Genomic DNA, 20040 nt, shown 5'->3' on the forward strand with positions numbered 1-20040 from the left:
GCCGTGAAGAGGAGAGGGGTCAAATGAGCCTATTCATGGTTAGATCATCATTCTCGGTGTCCACGTTTCACCTTGTCTTGGAGGACTAGGTCCATCCCAGCTTTCAGAAGCATCTCAACAGTGTCCACTCTGGCCAGCTCTGCAGCTACATGCAGGACAGTCTGGGACCTCTTAGGAGGACAGACAGGAGCTCAAGGTATAAGTTTCCCTTAACCACAGATCTAGGGTCAGATTACCAAACCCATAACTTCAACCATTACAATGTCTCTGTCCTACATAGTGCACAAATTTTGACAGGACCCGGGACTAGTAATGCACTATGCAGAGAATAGGGTGCCATTTGGGACGCAACTAATTCATTATAACATTAATGTGGACTGAGTATACTCTTTTACAAGTGGACTGAGTGCACGTGTTGTACGTACGTGATCAGTGACGTTGATGTTGCAGCCAGCCTCGAGCAGTGTGTGGATGACAGGGATGTGACAGTTCTTCACTGCCAGGTAGAGAGGAGCCTGGAGGTGCTGCCAATGGAGACAACCAAAATGGACCATTATATAGAAACTCTCTCTGATGTCAGGTCATACTACAGACTACTGAGTAATTACACAGATAACGGGTTGGCTTTATTCATGGTTGACCAAGACGTAGGACCAGTTCACTATGCTCACTCTCACCTGGTTTTGTAAGTCCACCTGGGCCGAGTTCTCTATGAGGAGTCTCACCAACGATGTGTGGCCTTTCTCAGAGACAGGGTGTAGAGCACTGCTTTGGTCCTAAGAGAGGAGAGGTTCCCATTGAATAGAGAGGTCTAGGAGTCTATTAGTAGGTAAAGTACTGAAGTAGAATAAACTGGGTGTGATTTAGTAACTATGCCTGGTGGCGACCATTTTAGTGAATAGTTGAAGGGTGTGGTTTATGTTTACAGGCCTACCATGGTGACAATGTTTGGGTCACAGCCTGCCTCCAACAGAGCCTGGACGCAGTCCTCATTGGCAGCGGCAGCAGCCAGGTATAGAGCCGTCTCCCCAGCCTGCCACGAATACATCAGTCATTTATCAGCCATTGACCTAAAGCAGCTACTGCAAGGTGTAGCCATTGAGCACACACCATCATACATGCTGGCAATCAAACAGCTCCATTGAAAAGGAAAATGCGCAGCACTCGCTCACCATTGAAGATTATTTTTTACATTTAAGCAAAGTTAAAATATGAACATTTTGGCCTTCAATGGCCATTATCAGAATCAAACCGCTCCAGACAGCGTTTACAGTGGGACTTTACCGTATTGACTTCATTGCGAGTTTCAAAGCTCTTCAGCAGTAGCTGGACGACATCCAAGTGGCCATTGCTGGCAGCCAAATGCAGAGGTGTGTTCTCATTCTAGCATTTAGAGAAAGAGGAAAAGCAGGAGGAAATGAGGAAGGGAGAGAAAGACAGTGAACAGGAAGGGGAGATAGAGGAATAAACAGTCCTACAGCCCCCTGATAGGTGTGACACACACACACACCTGGTCTTCCTCCATGGTGGCCATATTGTACGTCTCCTCCATCAACATCTGCAGCATCTCCACAGAGCCATGCTCTGCTGCCAAAGCAAACGCTCTGTGTCCAGACTGAGCGAGATTGGTGCAGGGGGGGGGGTTAGGAGATGAAGAAAAAGGGTCAGCTTATTGAACTAATTCAGCCCAATCAATATTTGAAATGGATGCAATGGTTACTGATACTGTATGTCTATGTAGTTACCAGGTCCTCTTTGTCCAGCTCTTTCATCATCAGGTCGTAGATGATGAATGTCATTATATCAGTGTGGTTGTTGATGGCAGCACAGTGCATGATGTTCATTCCCAGCTGAGAAGTGAGAATACAACTCATCATCTCCATACAGTGCCTTCGGAAAGTATTCAGACCCCTTGACTTTTTCCACATTTTGTTACGCTACAGCCTTATTTATTAAAATAGAATACATTTAAATAAATCCTCAGCAATCTACACAATATCCCACAATGACATATCGAAACAGGTTCTTAGACATTTTTGAAATGTATAAACATGTATAAAAAATTAAAACTGAAATACCTTATTTACATAGAGTTGAAGTCGGAGGTTTACATACACCTTAGCCAACTACATTTAAACTGAGTTTTTCACAATTCCTGACATTTAATTATAGTAAAAAATTCCCTGTCTTAGGTCAGTTAGGATCACTACTTTATTTTAAGAATGTGAAATGTCAGAATAATAGTAGAGATAATGATATATTTCAGCTTTTATTTCTTTCATCACATTCCCAGTGGGTCAGAAGTTTACATACACTCAATTAGTATTTGGTAGCAGTGCCTTTAAATTGTTTAACTTGGGTCAAACGTTTCAGGTAGCCTTCCACAAGCTTCCCACAATAATTTGGGTGAATTTTGGCCCATTCCTCCTGACAGAGCTGGTGTAACTGAGTCAGGTGTGTAGGCCTCCTTGCTCGCACATGCTTTTTCAATTCTGCCCACACATTTTCTATAGGATGAGGTGATGGCCACTCCAATACCTTGACTTTGTTGTCCTTAAGCCATTTTGCCACAACTTTGGAAGTATGCTTGGGGTCATTGTCCATTTGGAAGACCCAGTTGCGACCAAACTTTAACTTCCTGACTGATGTCTTGAGATGTTGCTTCAATATATCCACATAATGTTCCTCCTGCAGCAAAGCACCCCCACAACATGATGCTGCCACCCCCGTGCTTCACGGATGGGATGGTGTTCTTCGGCTTGAAAGCCTCCCCCTTTTCCCTCCAAACATAACGATGGTCATTATGGTCAAACAGTTCTATTTTTCTTTCATCAGACCAGAGGACATTTCTCCAAAAGTACGATCTTTGTACCCATGTGCAGTTGCAAACCGTAGTCTGGGTTTTTTATGGCAGTTTGGAGCAGTGGCTTCTTCCTTGCTGAGCGGCCTTTCAGGTTATGTCGATATAGGACTCGTTTTACTGTGGATATAGATACTTTTGGGCCTCCCGGGTGGCGCAGTGGTCTAGGGCACTGCATCGCAGTGCTAGCTGCGCCACCAGAGTCTCTGGGTTCGCGCCCAGGCTCTGTCGCAGCCGGCCGCGACCGGGAGGTCCGTGGGGCGACGCACAATTGGCATAGCGTCGTCCGGGTTAGGGAGGGTTTGGCCGGTAGGGATATCCTTGTCTCATCGCGCTCCAGCGACTCCTGTGGCGGGCCGGGCGCAGTGCGCGCTAACCAAGGGGGCCAGGTACACGGTGTTTCCTCCGACACATTGGTGCGGCTGGCTTCCGGGTTGGAGGCGCGCTGTGTTAAGAAGCAGTGCGGCTTGGTTGGGTTGTGCTTCGGAGGACGCATGGCTTTCGACCTTCGTCTCTCCCGAGCCCGTACGGGAGTTGTAGCGATGAGACAAGATAGTAATTACTAGCGATTGGATACCACGAAAATTGGGGAGAAAATGGGATACAAATAAATAAAAAAAAGATATAGATACTTTTGTATTGCACTTTTTTGGGGATTTGCACTTTTCACAGCAAAGTACGTTCATCTCTAGGAGACAAAACGCATCTCTTTCCTGAGCGGTATGACGACTGCGTGGTCCAATGGTGTTTATACTTGAATACTATTGTTTGTACAGATGAATGTGGTACCTTCAGGCATTTGGAAATTGCTCCCAAGGATGAACCAGACTTGTGGCGGTTTACAATTATTTTTCTGAGGTCTTGGCTGATTTCTTTTGATTTCCCCATGGTGTCAAGCAAAGAGGCACTGAGTTTGAAGGTAGGCCTTGAAATACATCCACAGGTACACCTCCAATTGACTCAAATGATCAGAAGCTTCTAAAGCCATGACATCATTTTCTGGAATTTTCCAAGCTGTTTAAAGGCACAGTCAACTTAGTGTATGTAAACGTATTCAGACTCTTTGCTATGAGATTCGAAATTGAGCTCAGGCACATCCTGTTTCCATTGATCATCCTTGATGTTTCTACAACTTGATTGGAGTCCACCTGTGGTAAATTCAATTGATTGGACATGATTAGGAAAGGCACACACCTGTCTGTATAAGGTCCCACAGTTAACAGTGCATGTCAGAGCAAAAACCAAGCCATATAGTCAAAGGAATTGTCCGTAGAGCTCCGTGAAAGGATTGTGTCGAGGCACAGATCTGGGGAAGGGTACAACAAAAGTGTCTGCAGCATTGAAGGTCCCCAAGAACACAGTGGCCTCCATCATTCTTAAATTGAAGATGTTTGGAACCACCAAGACTCTTCCGAGAGCTGGCCGCCCGGCCAAACTGAGCAATCGGAGGAGAAGGGCCTTGGTCTGGGGGGTGTTTTTCAGCGGCAGGGACTAGGAGACTAGTCAGGGTCGAGGCAAAGATGAACAGAGAAAAGTACAGAGAGATCCTTGATGAAAACCTGCTCCAGAGAGATCAGGACCTCAGACTGGGGTGAAGATTCACCTTCCATCAGGACAATGACCCTGAGCACACAGCCAAGACAACGCAGGAGTGGCTTCGGGACAAGTCTCTGCATGTCCTTGAGTGGCCCAGCCAGAGCCTGGACATGAACCTGATCGAACATCTCTGGAGAGACCTGAAAATAGCTGTGCAGCAACACTCCCCATCCAACCTGACAAAGCTTGACAGGATCTGCAAAGTAAAATGGGAGAAACTCCCCAAATATAGGTGTGTCAAGCTTGTAGCGTCATACGCAAGAAGGTCTGAATATTTATGGAAATGTGATATTATTTATATATATTTTTTTATAAATTAGCAAATTTAAATTAACAAAAGTTTTCGCTTTGTCATTGTGGGGTATTGTATGTACATTGAGGGGGAAAAAACAAATACATTTTAGAATAAGGCTATAACCTAACAAAATGTGGAAAAAGTCAAAGGGTCTGAATACTTTCCAAAGGCACTGTACATGACAAGAGAACTTGACATTTTGTATTCTCAAATGGTTATGGAGAAATTGTGTTGATGGTTGATTATTGTAATTGATATCCTAGATGGCTGAGATGTCAGAGAACAGCTTAGGTCTGACCAGCAGATCGAGGAAAGGGATTTCTGAGAAATATTCAAGGCCTTCCCTGAATAGGAACAGAGGTTCCCTACCGCATTCTCAACCTTCTGATCAGCACCACCCTGCACAAGCAACTTCAGGATGGGCAGACTCCCAAACCAGGCAGCCAGGTGGATGGCTGTCACTCCATGCTGTGTGAGTATGTATGAAAGAGAGAGTTTAATTTTGACAAACCATGGCCATTCTCTCCTGAGTTTGTTGAAGAGGAGAAGCTTTAAAAGTCACCATCAGTAACACCGGAAAAGTGATGTCTTCCTACCTTGTCCTCTTGATTGATATTTGCTCTGCGCTGGAGAAGGACTTGGACGGCCTCTATGTTTTTTCCAGCAACTGCATAGTGCAGGGCAGTGCGATCATGCTAGGGTCAATGCATGGGACAAGTTATTCTAACAAGTGACACAGAACAGAATACATGGTTCTAATAAAGAAGTAACAGCAATAGTACATGAAAGTCTCATGTAGTCCCACTAACTGCAGTACGGAGATGATGTTCCTATGGATATGAGGACTGACTCACCAAGTTCTTTGCGTCAACCTTGACTGCCCTTCCCAGAATCTTCATGGTCTGTACATCATTTAGCTTTGCTGCTTCAATGTACTCCTTCTCTAGCTCCAGCACTGCAAACACATAAGACTCACCAGGTGCTTCACAATAAGTAATACATCAATATGCATGTTTTTCTTTTGAGAACATGGGGGTGTGAAATTTCAATTATTATGACTAGTATGAGGGTGGAATTGGTAAGGTGGGTGTGTGTGGCTAATACAAACACAGCTCTTTGCACACTGGATGTTCACATCCAGTCAAACCATTACCCATGACAGATACATGGTAACACACCTAAGGTTTTCCAACATGGATTCAACCATAAGAATGATCAGGGATTTGGTCAAGAGCATTATCATTTCTACAGTATATTATCATAACATAATCTTTGCACAGTGATTATAATTAAGAGGTTAAGGATATTCATTGCTTGCTTTGGTCTACAAAATAATTTGTTTGCATTGAATGAATATTCACCAATGTTTCTCAACATTTAATACCATAATTACAAGAACACAATTTCCGATCCTGTTAAACAGGGCAGAAGTAAGGCTCTGTTGCCTCAGGCTATTATTCTTACTGTTAAATTTGACTTTGGGACAATTCCACTGTGACAGATGATGCGGAGACACTTTAAAATGTATGTCAAACAAAAACCAGTGATTGCAAAGTTAAACAAACCCTGCAACTATATGCACAAAGACTACTTTTAACAATTTCCACCTAAAAATTTTCAAAAACACATTCACTTGAATAACAGTGCAGATGGCACAAACAGCACAAACCCTCATTCTGTTACCAAACTTTGCATCTCCACTGCATTTCAAGTAAATGTTTTTTTGTTAACGTTCAGTGTTTACTCAAGTTATGTTGAATAAAACCTTCGAATTATGTTTTTGATCAAATAAAACAAATCTAAACAGGGCTTAGGTGTTACCCATTTACATGCTCACGGACACACGTTCACACCGGCACACACACATACCTGGTACTCACACATTTCTTCGTTATTGTAACTGTTGGTCTCCTCTGTCTCCATGTTCTGTATAAAGTCAGTGAACACCTTGACTGCTTTTTTTGTGGTTTTTGTTTTTTTAGGGTTCAGGTTCAGCTCCTTCATCAGCTGCGCCCCCATCCTCTCCTTCAAGGACATTCTCTCCATGGTGAATATCTGGTGACTTCTCCCTGTATCCTGGGCTGGATCCCAGTCGGTCTCTGTTTAATACTTGTCTTGCTAAACAACCATGTAGCATTACTGAATGAATGCAGAAAGTCTGGTCAGGAACTGGACCTTTTCACTGAAGCAGATACAGAGGTTCTTACTGCATAAGGAATACAAAGTGGTGTGGAAATGGAGCAGTGTATGTACATTACCAGGGCTGGAAGGCTGACCCCTGTTTACTCTAGAAGCCCACACCCTTCAGACTCGCTTCTGGTCAAAGTGAGTGCATAATAATACCTGCACTGCCTTATCTACACTCTAAGCCTGGAGTAGTGAGCTGTATGAGTGCAGATTTATGACAGACTCTAGTCATTCATGTGTATTTGACTATTGAGCTACTATATGTACAGTATACTATTATTATGAATCTAAGCTCCAATCAAAACTCAGAAAGTAGTTGAGGCCTTAGGTGTGTTTAAATGGATTTATACTGCACACATTAAATACTCATATACATTGACACAGAGACTTTACAAAGTTTAACAAGGAGAATAATTGATTGCCAACTCAGTTCATTCAGCAAATGTCAACATGGTGGTAACTTTGAGCAATATTCTTGTGGAAACAATCTTAAATACCAAATGCACATTTACATATAATCTTAAACAATTTAGATATTTAAGTTTCCTTTGCAAAACTATAATACACTGAACAAAAATATAAACTTAACATGCAACAATTTCACAGATTTTACTGAGTTACCGTTCATATAAGGAAATCAGTCAATTTAAATCAATAAATTAGGCCCTAGTCTATGGATTTCACATGACTGGGAATACAGATATGCATCTGTTGGTGACAGAACTTTTTTTTTAAAGGTAGGGGCATGGATCAGAAAATCAGTCAGTATATGGTGTAACCACCATTTGCCTCATGCAGCGCATAGAGTTGATCAGGCTGTTGTCCCACTCCTCTTCAATGTTGCTTGAAGTTGCTCGATATTGGCGGGAACTGGAACACGCTGTCGTATACGTTGATCTAGAGCAGGGGTCGGGAACCTTTTTGACTAAGAGAGCCATGAAAGCAAAAAATTTTGAAATTTATTTCAGTGAGAGCCATATAATATATTTTATTTATTTCAGGCAAGCCGCAAAACGGCTAAGCACCTTCCCTCTTGACAACCAACGCACAACCAACGCACATTGCTGTGCAAAAGCAGACCAGGATAGTTATTTCCAACTTCATCCAGCAGTGTTTTAAACTGGCGATCATTTAAGGCTCGAGCAACAATAAAGTTGATCACACGAATGACCAGCGACATCACTTCCCCAAACTGCCTGTCACACATCTGAGCACAAAGTGCCTCCTGGTGTAGAATGCAATGGAAACTTAGGATGGGTCTATTTTCATGTTCACGGAGAAGCGCCACAAATCCTTTTTTATTCCCCACCATACACGGAGCACCATCAGTACACACTGAGAGAAGTTTATCCATAGGTAGATTTTTTTCTTGAGCAAACTCCATGAAAGACTTAAATAAATCCTCACCTCTTGTGGACCCTTTTAATGGCAGAACTGCAAGACTTTCTTCGCGCAGTGTGTCACCAACGCATATCTTGCAATCACGCTGAACTGCGACAAATGGCTCACGTCTGTTGACTCATCCAAAGCCAGGGAAAAGAACGGCGCTGCATTTATGTCCTTCACTTGCGTTTCCTCCACTTTGTTTGCCATCACGATGGTACGATCATGAACAGTTCTTGCCGACAGAGGCATGTCTTGTATCCGTTTAATTATCTTGTCTTTGTTCAGAAGATCATCAAAAAGTTCATTGGCTACATCCAGCATGAACGTTTTAGCATACTCGCCATCTGTGAATGGTTTTCCGTTCCTCACTATTGCTAAAGATCCAGCAAAGCTAGCGGAATTATAGTCACCTTGCCGGGTCCATACGCGGAGTTGCTGCTGGCTAGCTTGCACCCTGCTCAGTAGCTCTTGGCACGCTTTCTTTCTGCTGTCTCCCGCAGGGTATTTTGATGCAAAGGTAGCATGGCGCGTGTCGAAGTGCCGCTTTACATTCGACCGTTTCATCGATGTAATTTTGTCATTGCAAATTAGACACACCGCAGAACCTGCTCTCTCCACAAAGGCGAATTCTTCGGTCCATTCGTCCTGAAATGTACGATACTCGTCATCTTTTTTTCTTTTCGCCATCTTCTTCGTCGAAGGGTTAGCTTTGAGCTAATGACCGAGCAGACTGATTCAAAAGGAGGCGTTTACCTGTTTTACCTAGCAACGGCCAACGTAGGCCAGTATCGTTTAATTAAAATATCTGCGAGCCAGATGCAATCATCAAAAGAGCCACACCTGGCTCGGGAGCCATAGGTTCCCGACCCCTGATCTAGAGCATCCCAAACATGCTCAATGGGTGACATATCTGAAGAGTATGCAGGCCATGAAGAACTGGGACATTTTCAGCTTCCAGGAATTGTGTACAGAACCATGCGACATGGGGCCGTGCATTATCATGCTGAAACATGAGGTGATGTAGGTGGATAAATGGCACAACAATGGGCCTCAGGATCTCGTCACGGTATCTCTGTGTATTCAAATTGCCATCGATAAAATGCAAGTGTGTTCATTATCCGTAGCTAATGCCTGCCCATACCATAACCACACCGCCACCATGGGGCACTCCGTTCACAATGTTGACATCAGCAAACCTCTCGCCCACACGATGCCATACATGCTGTCTGCCATCTGCCCGGTACAGTTGAAACCATGATTAATCTGGGAAGAGCACACTTCTCCAGAGTGCCAGTGGCCATCGAAGATGAGCATTTTTCCCAAATGAAGTCGGTTACGATGCCGAACTACAGTCAGATCAAAACCCTAATGAAGACAATGAGCACGCAGATAAGCTACCCTGAGACAGTTTGTGCAGAAATATTTTGGTTGTGCAAACCCACAGTTTAATCAGCTATCCAGATGGCTGATCTCAGATGATCCCGCAGGTGAAGAAGCCAGATGTGGAGGTCCTGGGCTGGCGTGGTTGCCCCTGGTCTGCGGTTGTGAGGCACTGCCAAATTCTCTAAAACGACGGAGGCAGCTTATGGTAGAAAAAATTACATTTAATTATCTGGCAACAGCTCTGGTGGACATTCCTGCGGTCAGCATGCCAATTGCACGCTCCCTCTCAACTTGAGATGTCAGTGGCATTGTGTTGTGACAAAACTGCACATTTTAGAGTGGCCTTTGTTGTCCCCAGCACATGCGCACCTGTGTAATGATCATGCTGTTTAATCAGCTTCTTGATATGCCACACTTATCAGGTGGATGGATTATTTTGGCAAAGGATAAAGGCTCAGTAACAGGGATGTAAACAAATTTGTGCACAAAAGTTGAGAGAAATAAACTTTTTGTGCAGACCAACACTTTATATGCTGTATTTATATTTTTGTTCAGTGTATTTAAAAAATGTAATCTTATACTGTTTAGTTATTTTAACCCCTATTCTTCACATCCATCGTGCACCTTCTTCTTTACATCTAAAATGGTGCGAAACACAAGATGCAAAAACACAGAGTCCCCTCATTTAGCAGCAGCTAGTACATGATCAAGTAGAGCAGTACAATAAATAAATCAAGCAATTTATGACCATTATGACATTAGAGAATGAACAAAATAAATAAAAACTAACATTATAGAAATAAGAAAGTGCATCTTCAATTCTTGAGTAAGCAATCCAAATGCCCAGCAATCTAAGAAGTACTAGGTAGGTCGGTATGTTTTCTATTGAGGTCACCAGCACTCCATTCACCTGAGATCCAGGTAACAGTCAGTCTTCATCACCGTCTGAGAATAAGATGCCATCCTCTTGGTCTTCGTGTGTGTTGTCACCTAAGGTGCGTCACCTAAAGAACTTGTCGATGGTGTTCCGAACTGGGCCCAGGGCTTTGGCCTTCTTAGATGGGGGCGGGGGAGACGAGCCTCTCCTGGAAAAGTAGCCAGAACGAAACACAGCACATTATTTAATGGCGTCAGACCGAGGCTCTGCATCTGTCCTCGTGCTCCTAGACCTTAGTGCTGCTTTTGATACCATCGATCACCACATTCTTTTGGAGATTGGAAACCCAAATTGGTCTACACAGACAAGTTCTGGCCTGGTTTAGATATTATCTGTCGGAAAGATATCAGTTTGTCTCTGTGGATGGTTTGTCCTCTGACAAATCAACTGTAAATTTCGGTGTTTCTCAAGGTTCCGTTTTAGGACCACTATTGTTTTCACTATATATTTTACCTCTTGGGGATGTCATTCGAAAACATAATGTTAACTTTCACTGCTATGTGGATGACACACAGCTGTACATTTCGATGAAACATGGTGAAGCCCCAAAATTGCACTCGCTGGAAGCCTGTGTTTCAGACATAAGGAAGTGGATGGCTGCAAACGTTCTACTTTTAAACTCAGACAAAACAGAGATGCTTGTTCTAGGTCCCAAGAAACAAAGAGATCTTCTGTTGAATCTGACAATTAATCTTGATGGTTGTACAGTCGTCTCAAATAAAACTGTGAAAGACCTTGGCGTTACTTTGGACCCTGATCTCTCTTTTGACGAACATATCAAGACTGTTTCAAGGACAGCTTTTTTCCATCTACGTAACATTGCAAAAATCTGAAATTTTCTGTCCAAAAATTATGCTAAAAAATTTATCCATGCTTTTGTTACTTCTAGGTTAGACTACTGCAATGCTCTACTTTCCGACTACCTGGATAAAGCACTAAATAAACTTCAGTTAGTGCTAAATACGGCTGCTAGAATCCTGACTAGAACCCCAAAATTTGATCATATTACTCCAGTGCTAGCCTCCCTACACTGGCTTTCTGTTAAGGCAAGGGCTGATTTCAAGGTTTTACTGCTAACCTACAAAGCATTACATGGGCTTGCTCCTACCTATGTTTACGATTTGGTCCTGCCGTACATACCTACACGTACACTACGGTCACAAGACGCAGGCCTCCTAATTGTCCCTAGAATTTCTAAGCAAACAGCTGGAGGCAGTGCTTTCTCCTATAGAGCTCCATTTTTATGGAATGGTCTGCCTACCCATGTGAGAGACGCAGACTCGGTCTCAACCTTTAAGTCTTTATTGAAGACTCATCTCTTCAGTAGGTCCTATGATTGAGTGTAGTCTGGCCCAGGAGTGTGAAGGTGAACGGAAAGGCACTGGAGCAAAGAACCGCCCTTGCTGTCTCTGCCTGGCCGGGTCCCCTCTCCACTGGGATTCTCTGCCTCTAACCCTATTACAGGGGCTGAGTCACTGGCTTACTGGTGCTCTTCCATGCCGTCCCTAGGAGGGGTGCGTCACTTGAGTGGGTTGAGTCACTGACGTGGTCTTCCTGTCTGGGTTGGCGCCCTGGCATGATGACTCCTTGCTGTCCCCAGTCCACCTGGCCGTGCTGCTGCTCCAGTTTCAACCTGTTCACCGGACGTGCTACCTGTCCCAGACCTGCTGTTTTCAACTCTCTAGAGACAGCAGGAGCGGTAGAGATACTCTCAATGATCGGCTATGAAAAGCCAACTGACGTTTACTCCTGAGGTGCTGACCTGTTGCACCCTCGACAACTACTGTGATTATTATTATTTGACCATGCTGGTCATTTATGAACATTTGAACATCTTGTCCATGTTCTGTTATAATCTCCACCCGGCACAGCCAGAAGAGGACTGGCCACCCCTCATAGTCTGGTTCTTCTCTAGGTTTCTTCCTAGGTTTTGGCCTTTCTAGGGAGTTTTTCCTAGCCACCGTGCTTCTACACCTGCATTGCTTGCTGTTTGGGGTTTTAGGCTGGGTTTCTGTACAGCACTTTGAGATATCAGCTGATGTAAGAAGGGCTATATAAATACATTTGATTTGATTTTACTGCACAATTCTCACTGTCTTCACCAGTATCTGAAACCTTCTTGTCAACTTCTGGTCAATGTTTTAATCTACCACAACATTTGTGTTTAATTAAGTCCATTGTGAATGTGCTGACTTTCAAGTCAATTGACAACGTTAATTGATCAATTCAAAGCTAGGGTGTCCCTAACACGATGAGTCAGTAACCATGGGTACATCTAATCAATTCTCTCTCTCCTCTCTGAGTGACACTCCAATCTCTGATATATACATCCTGAGTCAGAGATATGTCTAAGAAGATGTAGCTAGTCTCACCTTTTGCTCTTGCCTTTCTGTGGCGCTCTCCGCAGGGGCTGCTCTCGCTCTGTGGAGGGAAACAGGAAAAGCCATTAGGAAAAAAAGAATGACAACTGTCTAGGTTCGACAAGCAATTTAGTAATTTGTGTTCTTTTCAAAGCTATACAGACTGCAACCTCATAGGCAAGTTAGTTAAGAGGAAACTGGAAGAGACTTTCTTTCCATTGTCAGGATTGAATGGGTGAAGAAGTGATTTACCAGAGGCAGTGAGAAGGGCAGGGGAGGCCCCACAGTGTGAAATGAGATGTCTTCTCTCTCTCAAAGGAAATCAATACACAGCCCCCACAATACCATGTCACTGAGACAGACAGACAGACTGGCCTCACAGTGGCCAAACAAATTCTTCTAGTTTCACCCTTAGACCAGGTCAGTTTCACTCTTTCTTGGAAGAAAATATACTCAACCTCAATTTACAATCTCCTGGATTACATATGGAGTAAAAACAGGCAGAAACAGGACCCATGTAAACACTGGGGATGTGACTGACATTGGAAGCGCATTGAAAACAGGGTGGGAAAGTTCTTGGTCTATTTTAATGACAATTTGGTATTTTATTAGGATCCCCATTAGCTGTTGCAAAAGCAGCAGCTACTCTTCCTGGGGTCCACACAAAACATGACATCATACAGCACATTAATAGACAAGAACAGTTCAAGGACAGAACTACATGTTTCTGGGATGTGTTTTTCCTATTCATATTAATACACTTTAAATTTGGCCTTGTATAAGAACTACAAGACACACATTCATGAACAATGTGCAACAACAGATCAGAACAGCCGTAGTTATAGTCCATACTGTCATTTGCAAAACAATATGTATTGAAAAGCTTAATATAAAGAAAGTTTGAAGATCAGCACTAAATCAGGTAGAGTAGTGTATACCTCTTCCGGCGCCGAAAAAGAGATGGCCGCCTCGCTTCGCGTTCCTTGGAAAATATGCAGTATTTTGTTTTTTTATGTGTTATTTCTTACATCGGTACCCCAGGTAATCTTAGGTTTCATTACATACAGTCGGGAGGAACTACTGAATATACGATTAACGTCAACTCATCATCGTTCCTACCAGGAATATGACTTTCCCGAAACGGATCCAGTGTTTTGCCTTCCACCCAATACAATGGATCTGATCCCAGCCGGCGACCCTGTGCGACGCCGTAAAAGGGGCAAACGAGGCGGTCTCCTGGTCAGGCTTCGGAGACGGGCACATCGCGCTCCACTCCCTAGCATACTACTCGCCAATGTCCAGTCTCTTGACAATAAGGTTGATGAAATCCGAGCACGGGTAGCATTCCAGAGAGACATCAGGGATTGCAACGTGCTCTGCTTCACGGAAACATGGCTAACTCAAGAGACGCTAACGGAGTCGGTGCAGCCAGCTGGTTTCTTCATGCATCGCGCCGACAGAAACAAACATCTTTCTGGTAAGAAGAGGGGCGGGGGGGTATGCCTTATGATTAATGAGACGTGGTGTGATCATCATAACAACACACAGGAACTCAAGTCATTCTGTTCACCTGATCTAGAACTCCTCACAATCAAATGTCGACCGCATTATCTACCAAGGGAATTCTCTTCAATCATAATCACAGCCGTATATATTCCCCCCCAAGCAGACACATCGATGGCCCTGAACGAACTTTATCTGACTCTTTGTAAACTGGAAACCACACACCCTGAGGCTGCATTCATCGTAGCTGGGGGATTTTAACAAGGCTAATCTAAAAACAAAACTCCCTAAATTCTATCAGCATATCGATTGTGCTACCAGGGCTGGAAAAACCCTAGATCATTGTTATACTAATTTCCGCGACGCATATAAGGCCCTCCCCTGCCCCCCTTTCGGAAAAGCTGACCACGACTCCATTTTGTTGATTCCAGCCTACAAACAGAAACTAAAACAACAAGCTCCCGCGCTCAGGTCTGTTCAACGCTGGTCCGACCAATCTGAATCCACGCTTCAAGACTGCTTCGATCACGCGGATTGGAATATGTTCCGCATTGCGTCCAACAACAATATTGACGAATATGCTGATTCGGTGAGCGAGTTCATTAGGAAGTGCATTGACGATGTCGTACCCACAGCAACGATTAAAACATTCCCAAACCAGAAACCGTGGATTGACGGCAGCATTCGCGTGAAACTGAAAGCGCGAACCACTGCTTTTAACCAGGGCAAGGTGACCGGAAGCATGACCGAATACAAACAGTGTAGCTATTCTCTCCGCAAGGCAATCAAACAGGCTAAGTCCCAGTACAGAGACAAAATCGAGTCGCAATTCAACAGCTCAGACACAAGAGGTATGTGGCAGGGTCTACAGTCAATCACGGATTACAAAAAGAAAACCAGCCCCGTCGCGGACCAGGATGTCTTGCTCCCAGACAGGCTAAACAACTTTTTTGCCCGCTTTGAGGACAATACAGTGCCACTGACACGGCCCCCTACCAAAACCTGCGGGCTCTCCTTCACTGCAGCCGAGGTGAGTAAAACATTTAAACGTGTTAACCCTCGCAAGGCTGCAGGCCCAGACGGCATTCCCAGCCGCGTCCTCAGAGCATGCGCAGACCAGCTGGCTGGTGTGTTTACGGACATATTCAATCAATCCTTATCCCAGTCTGCTGTTCCCACATGCTTCAAGAGGGCCACCATTGTTCCTGTTCCCAAGAAAGCTAAGGTAACTGAGCTAAACGACTACCGCCCCGTAGCACTCACTTCCGTCATCATGAAGTGCTTTGAGAGACTAGTCAAGGACCATATCACCTCCACCCTACCGGACACCCTAGACCCACTCCAATTTGCTTACCGACCCAATAGGTCCACAGACGACGCAATCGCAACCACACTGCACACTGCCCTAACCCATCTGGACAAGAGGAATACCCATGTGAGAATGCTGTTCATCGATTACAGCTCAGCATTTAACACCATAGTACCCTCCAAACTCGTCATCAAGCTCGAGACCCTGGGTCTCGACCCCGCCCTGTGCAACTGGGTCCTGGACTTCCTGACGGGCCGCCCCCAGGTGGTGAGGGTAGGTAACAACATCTCCACCCCGCTGATCCTCAACACTGGGGCCCCACAAGGGTGCGTTCTGAGCCCTCTCCTGTACTCCCTGTTCACCCACGACTGCGTGGCCATGCACGCCTCCAACTCAATCATCAAGTTTGCGGATGACACTACAGTGGTAGGCTTGATTACCAACAACGACGAGACGGCCTACAGGGAGGAGGTGAGGGCCCTCGGAGTGTGGTGTCAGGAAAATAACCTCACACTCAACGTCAACAAAACAAAGGAGATGATTGTGGACTTCAGGAAACAGCAGAGGGAGCACCCCCCTATCCACATCGACGGGTCAGTAGTGGAGAAGGTGGAAAGTTTTAAGTTCCTCGGTGTACACATCACGGACAAACTGAATTGGTCCACCCACACAGACAGCGTTGTGAAGAAGGCGCAGCAGCGCCTCTTCAACCTCAGGAGGCTGAAGAAATTCGGCTTGTCACCAAAAGCACTCACAAACTTCTACAGATGCACAATCGAGAGCATCCTGTCGGGCTGTATCACCGCCTGGTACGGCAACTGCTCCGCCCACAACCGTAAGGCTCTCCAGAGGGTAGTGAGGTCTGCAGAACGCATCACCGGGGGCAAACTACCTGCCCTCCAGGACACCTACACCACCCGATGTCACAGGAAGGCCATAAAGATCATCAAGGACAACAACCACCCAAGCCACTGCCTGTTCACCCCGCTATCATCCAGAAGGCGAGGTCAGTACAGGTGCATCAAAGCAGGGACCGAGAGACTGAAAAACAGCTTCTATCTCAAGGCCATCAGACTGTTAAACAGCCACCACTAACATTTAGCGGCCGCTGCCAACATACTGACTCAACTCCAGCCACTTTAAAAATGGGAATTGATGGAAATTATGTAAAAATGTACCACTAGCCACTTTAAACAATGCCACTTAATATAATGTTTACATACCCTACATTACCCATCTCATATGTATATACTGTACTCTATATCATCTACTGCATCTTGCCATCTTTATGTAATACATGTACCACTAGCCACTTTAAACTATGCCACTTTATGTTTACATACCCTACAGTACTCATCTCATATGTATATACCGTACTCTATACCATCTACTGCATCTTGCCATGCCGTTCTGTACCACCACTCATTCATATATCTTTATGTACATATTCTTTATCCCTTTACACTTGTGTGTGTGTATAAGGTAGTAGTTGTGGAATTGTTAGGTTAGATTACTTGTTGGTTATTACTGCATTGTCGGAACTAGAAGCACAAGCATTTCGCTACACTCGCATTAACATCTGCTAACCATGTGTATGTGACTAATAAAATTTGATTTGATTTGATACCTTTTATGTTAATGTATTTAATCCAGATATCAGTTTTTGTTCTGTACCATTTACATTTTGTAAATAATGTTGGTGCTTTGTTGGACACATTTGAATTGTCTTTCGGTTTCAAGCGTGTGAGTTATTTACAGAACTGAACAAATGGAGCTCCATTACGTGCGGTGCGTTCGGAGTGTGTTCGGACCCCTTGGCTTTTTCGCATTTTGTTGTGTTGCAGCCTTGTTCTAACATGGATTGAATTGTTTTTTCCCTCATCGATCTGCACACAGTGCCCCATGGTGACATGTAATGTGTGATCAATTATTAAATAAAACATCTCTGAAACACTGACCTTTGTGGGCAGCAGGTGTTGCATTGTGGGTGGTGCGGTCCACAGACGCCAGTCCTTCAAGCTCATGCAAGACCTCCTGGTTTAGACAGAGGTTAAAGAGGGTGAGGTTATCGGTGTCCTGTGTCACCTGACACACTGGGCAGGTGAGGGCGGGTTCTCTGGGGTCATGTGACTCAACCTTGGGCGTAGTCATTGGCCGAGGGCCACCTGGGGACAACGGACGAACACGAGGGTCACTTTGAGATGAACTCTTCAGGATGTTAGGGTCTGTAACTCTAGGTAGACACACCTCCATTTGGACAAGTGTTAAGGCAGACAGGGTTCAGGCCCACAGCGTTTAGTGAAATATTAGTTGTACTAGTCTCATACAGAAGTAGTCCTTTATGATCACCTGCACTAGAGTCCAATCGAAGGCCCAATGAGTCCAACATGCACCTACTGAGTGGGTCCCTACCTTTCTCCATCAACCCCTCCTCCCTCCTCCTTTCCCCTTCAGCTATCTCTTTCTCCTCTTCCCTCTCTTTCGCCACCTCCTCCTCACAGACACTGGAGCCTCTCTCTAGTTCTGTGTCTGTGTGAATGTTGTGCTCCATAGGAACCCCACTGAGACACTGGTCAACATGTCTGTTGAAGACTGTCAGGTCTGTGGTGTTCACCTCCCTGAAGCACACAGGGCAGGTCAGACTGTCTGTCCCTGGCTCTGTGGACCAGCACAATGAAGTAGACACATGGGCCTCTGTGCTGTTGGCTGTAGGTGCATGTGTCATGTTGTCAGAAGCTGTCAATGCACTCATAGAGAAGTGTGTCTCTGCTGATGTATTTGGATTATTCTGAATGGGTGTCTGTGTCTGTTTGGGCTTGGTGGCTGATGAGGCTGGGCCCAGTCTGGTCTCTAAGACGTTCCACTTTCCATCCTCTGGTGGGTTCTCTCTCTCAGCTTGCAGCCGCAGCCTCTGGGCGCGAGTTTTTTGGAAGAAGGACTGCTGCTGCTCCCCAGTCCTCCCCACCTCCACAGCTGGGTACCCAGGGGTGATCCTCCTGCCCCTGGCTCTGCTGTACCAGGGAAGGGCAGGGAAAGGGCTGGGTCTGGCCTGGAGGCTTAGGTTGATGCTCTTTCACAGGCTTGTGGGAGCAGATCTGTGAGGAGCTACTGGAGTCAGCCCTGCCTTGCTGGAGGAATCCCACAATGCTGTTCTGCAGGGGTTTCTTGTCGTCAGCGCTGACAAAGCTGGAAACTCGAATGCCTGCAGACACGCAAGGGTTGATTTTAATTAAAGATAAGAATTAATAACAGAATCAGTAGAAAGGACTTCATATATTATTGATATATACAACATACATGAAAGGTGATATTAACTTCTTATGGCTGCAGGGGCAGTATTGAGTAGCTTGGATGAAAGGTGCACAGAGGTGCCCATAGTAAACTGCCTGCTCCTCAGTCATAGTTGCTAATATTTGCATAGTATTATTAGTATTGGATAGAAAACACTGAAGTTTCTAAAACTGTTTGAATTATGTCTGTGAGTATAACAGAACTTATATGGCAGGCAAAAACCTGAGAAGTTCCACTTCCTGTTTGGATTTTTTCTGAGGTGGCAGATTTTCAACTAAGCTCTCATTGAAATTACAGGGAGATATTGATGAGTTTTCACTTCCTACGGCTTCCACTAGATGTCAACAGTCAATAGAACTTTGTCTGATGACTCTAATGTGAAGGGGGGCCGAAGGAGACAGGAATTAGTCACCACTGCCTCAAGGTGACCATGCTTTCACCTTGCGCGTTCAAATGAGGAGGACCTCCGTTCCACCGCTCATCTAATTCTCCGGTTGGAACGTTATTCAAGATGTATGTTAACAACATTCTAAAGATTGATTCAGTACATCGTTTGACATGTTTCTACTGACTGTTACGGAACTTTTGGACATTTCGTCACGTTATAGTGGACGCGCTTTGTGACTTTGGAATTGTTTACCAAACGCTCTAACCAAAGTAGCTAATTGGACATAAATAACGTACATTATCGAACAAATCAAGCATTTATTGTGGACCTGGGATTCCTAGGACTGCATTCTGATGAAGTTCATCAAAGGTAAGGAAACATTTATCATGTATTTTCTGGTTTCTGTTGACTCCAAAATGGCGGCTAATTTTATTATATTTCTGAGCGCCGTCTCAGATTATTGCATGGGTTGCTTTTTCCGTAAAGTTTTTAAAAAATCTGACACAGCGGTTGTATTAAGGAGAGGTATATCTATAATTCCATGT

General features: G+C 44.6%; 2 protein-coding genes across 2 annotated transcripts in view; both read right to left on the reverse strand.

Moving 5' to 3' along the window:
- The window catches only part of LOC139545840 (ankyrin repeat and death domain-containing protein 1B-like), a 13503-nt gene extending 4492 nt beyond the window's left edge, over positions 1-9011 (reverse strand). The window contains exons 1-12 of the mRNA XM_071354052.1: positions 8735-9011; positions 6632-6832; positions 5606-5706; positions 5348-5446; positions 5121-5219; positions 1746-1850; positions 1511-1615; positions 1285-1383; positions 935-1033; positions 678-776; positions 426-524; positions 72-170 (exon numbers count right to left, since the gene is read on the reverse strand). Coding sequence (XP_071210153.1) covers positions 72-170; positions 426-524; positions 678-776; positions 935-1033; positions 1285-1383; positions 1511-1615; positions 1746-1850; positions 5121-5219; positions 5348-5446; positions 5606-5706; positions 6632-6832; positions 8735-9011 — 1482 coding nt within the window. The remainder of the gene's footprint in view (positions 1-71; positions 171-425; positions 525-677; positions 777-934; positions 1034-1284; positions 1384-1510; positions 1616-1745; positions 1851-5120; positions 5220-5347; positions 5447-5605; positions 5707-6631; positions 6833-8734) is intronic.
- LOC139545244 (DNA polymerase kappa-like) overlaps positions 7268-20040 on the reverse strand; it is a 21134-nt gene continuing 8361 nt past the window's right edge. The window contains 5 exon segments of the mRNA XM_071352805.1: positions 7268-10792; positions 13017-13065; positions 17775-17981; positions 18166-18790; positions 18792-19018. Coding sequence (XP_071208906.1) covers positions 10708-10792; positions 13017-13065; positions 17775-17981; positions 18166-18790; positions 18792-19018 — 1193 coding nt within the window. The 3' untranslated portion in view covers positions 7268-10707.

This window comes from Salvelinus alpinus, chromosome 19 (genome assembly GCF_045679555.1).
Source record: "Salvelinus alpinus chromosome 19, SLU_Salpinus.1, whole genome shotgun sequence".
NCBI classification, from domain to species: Eukaryota; Metazoa; Chordata; class Actinopteri; order Salmoniformes; family Salmonidae; genus Salvelinus; species Salvelinus alpinus.